Source organism: Corticium candelabrum, chromosome 16 (genome assembly GCF_963422355.1).
Source record: "Corticium candelabrum chromosome 16, ooCorCand1.1, whole genome shotgun sequence".
NCBI lineage: Eukaryota > Metazoa > Porifera > Homoscleromorpha > Homosclerophorida > Plakinidae > Corticium > Corticium candelabrum.
In genome coordinates this window covers 4,056,309-4,059,067 of record NC_085100.1, presented here as the reverse complement: position 1 = coordinate 4,059,067, position 2,759 = coordinate 4,056,309, and the positions used below count along the sequence as shown (strand labels likewise).

Sequence of the window (2,759 nt, the reverse complement as noted above, 5' to 3'; positions counted from 1 at the left end):
CGTTTATGTTTTTGTTTTTGTATCAGGAGGACAGCAAGCAGGTAATAATGCATTCTGTCACTGCTGTAATTGTTGAGCGCCATCATTTGTCACTGTCTTGGCTTGAACTGCCGATAACGTATCTTCTCTCAAGGGCATCTGTTAGTAGTAACGGTCTGTTGTTGTTGGTTGTTTATGTTGTCATAATGGGAGTGATTGTAGAATTTTTTAGGCTTCAAGATGGTTTTGAATCATGTCTTAGACGCATTGTCAAGGCAGGGTCGCATTTTGGTAGCTGCTGGGCAGCATGCGGATATTGTTGTGTGGTCACTTGAACTGATGGGATATGTTCGCTCATTTTCACAAGGCCAAGTATGTGTGTGCATTATGTACATGGGGAATGATTTGCGACTTAAGTTTGCGTGTGTGTAGAAACTTAATAGTCAGACGATGAAGGTTGTACTGCTACTACTGTGTCATATTTGGAGTGTTAGCAGCAGCCTTGAAGTTGGAAATCATCTAGTTTGTCAAGATACGGTAAATAATCTTGATCTCTCCTTGCTACCGTCCGTTTTCTCGGCTCTCACTACTGTCAGACATTGGGATGCATCTTTAGAAAAGGTACGAAATTAAATGATGCTGTAGCATTTTATTGATGTATAAAAAATTATTCATTAGTAGTTATACAGTATGAGTGTTTGGAGAGTAAGCTTAGTGCATGCTATTGACTTGAGTGCACTATAGGTTTTCACTGTTACGATCCATGTAGCAGTTATCGCCATTGGTGATTATAGTTTGTACAGGCTGAAGGGAGATCTTGAGACTCTAACCGAAATTATTACAATGTTACAGTTAAATGTACTGTATCTCTTTGGATACCATTGCTTTACGTGCGTACTCTTCATATATATGAATGATATTGGTCATTCTTTGATTGACTCTGCTGTGGGTAACTATGCAAGCAGTAGCACTGGAATCGTTGTATGTGTAATGATCAGTCTAGTAGTTGCTAATAATAGCAACAACCAAGGTGTGCAGTAGTATCGTGTAGCCAGACCCTGCTGCCTCATCATGTTCTGAAGTACGGCGGACTGTAGGGTCTGGCTACATGAAACTAGATGTGCTATACTTGGGTCACCCTTCACTGCAAGCGTTTGTAGGCATTTTGAGCTAAATGGTGGGCAACCGTAACAGTCGGGTAGCGTATGAGTCTGATATTTGTCATGTCTACAAGTTCTGATTGGTTTCTTATGTATAAAGAATTCAATTTAAGTTTATGCTGTTTTTGTAGTTGGCTTCATGGCTGCGCTGGGCAACTGATGCTTGTTCTGATATGTTGCTATTATCATCAGTGTTGGAAGGTGAGGAAAGTGTGCACTTTACGGTGTCTATGGTAAATGCGTTCTTTAGAAGTTTTTCAATTGATTTATAATTTTTAGCTTGTTTTCGGGAACTGAGGCATTGTACTCTTTACCGTCAAGTACTTCCTGCTGTTGATCTCCTCTCGTAAATGTACCAGTCAATTTTAGCAAGAAGTAAATTAATTAATTAATTAATTACTACACGCTATTGTGAATGTTGTAGTTTTTGTTGGGGTTTGACTTCCATTGTATACAAGAGGGTGAAGTGTTCAGTTGTAAAGGCCTGTTGCTTCGTAAGTAGTTGGACAATGTAATTCACAAGGTGTCGGTTGTCGATTACTTTATCTTTCATTTTTGTACTAAATAAATAACTAGATGAGGCATAAAAACGAACTGTACATAATTATGTGAGCCTGGAGTTTGAAGCTGGGAAGTTTAGTTGACAGGATGGCCTTGCTGAAGAGTTTACCCATCGACTTTTGGCAAGGTGAAGTGTAATTGCTTTTGCATTCGTTGTGAAAAGTTACTGTCCGTTTAGTTCTCTTCAATTTGACAAAGGTTGTGGCAATTGTTTATACGTAACTAATCTTCATACTCTTTGTACATTGTATAATCCTGCTGTTGAGGCATTGATATACCGGCAGGTGTTGAAGCAAATTGTTTTTGTCACAGTATGTTGTGACGTGACTATCACCAGGTTTTGGCTTCAGGTTGTATACTAGGCTGGTCCTATACATGAGAGATTTAGGAAATTTAATTTGACTTTAACTGGAACTTAATTAAGCCATTACGATTATTTCGCAGTTATGCGCATGTGTACGGCCTGATAGCCCAGTCGTCCGACACGCCCACGCAAACTCGAAACTCGAGAAAACGATGTTTTTTCAAGTTTAGCCTAAACAGCAATTTGGAGGTAGAAACCGCTTACACCTTGTATCACGAAAGTGATAGTAGGAGCGACAACAAGTTACACGCGTAGCCAGCCCCGCCCTCTTAAACGGCGGGAGAGGTCAGTTGTCCGGGAAATACGAGGTGGGGCGAGATGAGACGGAAGAGCCCAAGGACAGACAAACCGTGAGAAGATTCCTAGGAATGGTGAATCTCTCAAGTTTACCGCCAACCTTTTACGGATGCTTGTCAGAGGAAAACTGATTTGTAATTGGATGTGGGGAGTAATTAACACGCATTTTGATATAGCTCAACCTCCATACTGCATGTCCATTTGCAACGCGGAAAGAGCAACTATGGTAGTCGCTGACGCTTCTTCATTTGAAATGAGAGCGGTTAGTATCGTAGAGAGACAAAAAGACAACATCACGAGCAGTTAATTAATTAATGGGGTAGAAAAAGATATGCGCAAATTGAAAAAAGACGTTAGCCGTAACCTGGGAATTGTGAGCTTTTAAATAATATTTTCCG

The 2,759-nt window shown here is 40.2% G+C and overlaps 1 protein-coding gene across 1 annotated transcript in view; it reads left to right on the top strand.

Moving 5' to 3' along the window:
- LOC134192547 (focadhesin-like) overlaps positions 1–1,735 on the top strand; it is a 21,429-nt gene extending 19,694 nt beyond the window's left edge. Inside the window, exons 42-46 of the mRNA XM_062661288.1 lie at positions 27–153; positions 212–351; positions 412–600; positions 1,271–1,340; positions 1,419–1,735. Of these exons, the coding sequence (XP_062517272.1) occupies positions 27–153; positions 212–351; positions 412–600; positions 1,271–1,340; positions 1,419–1,489 (597 nt within the window). The 3' untranslated portion in view covers positions 1,490–1,735. The remainder of the gene's footprint in view (positions 1–26; positions 154–211; positions 352–411; positions 601–1,270; positions 1,341–1,418) is intronic.
- The last annotated feature ends 1,024 nt before the right edge of the window (positions 1,736–2,759 follow it).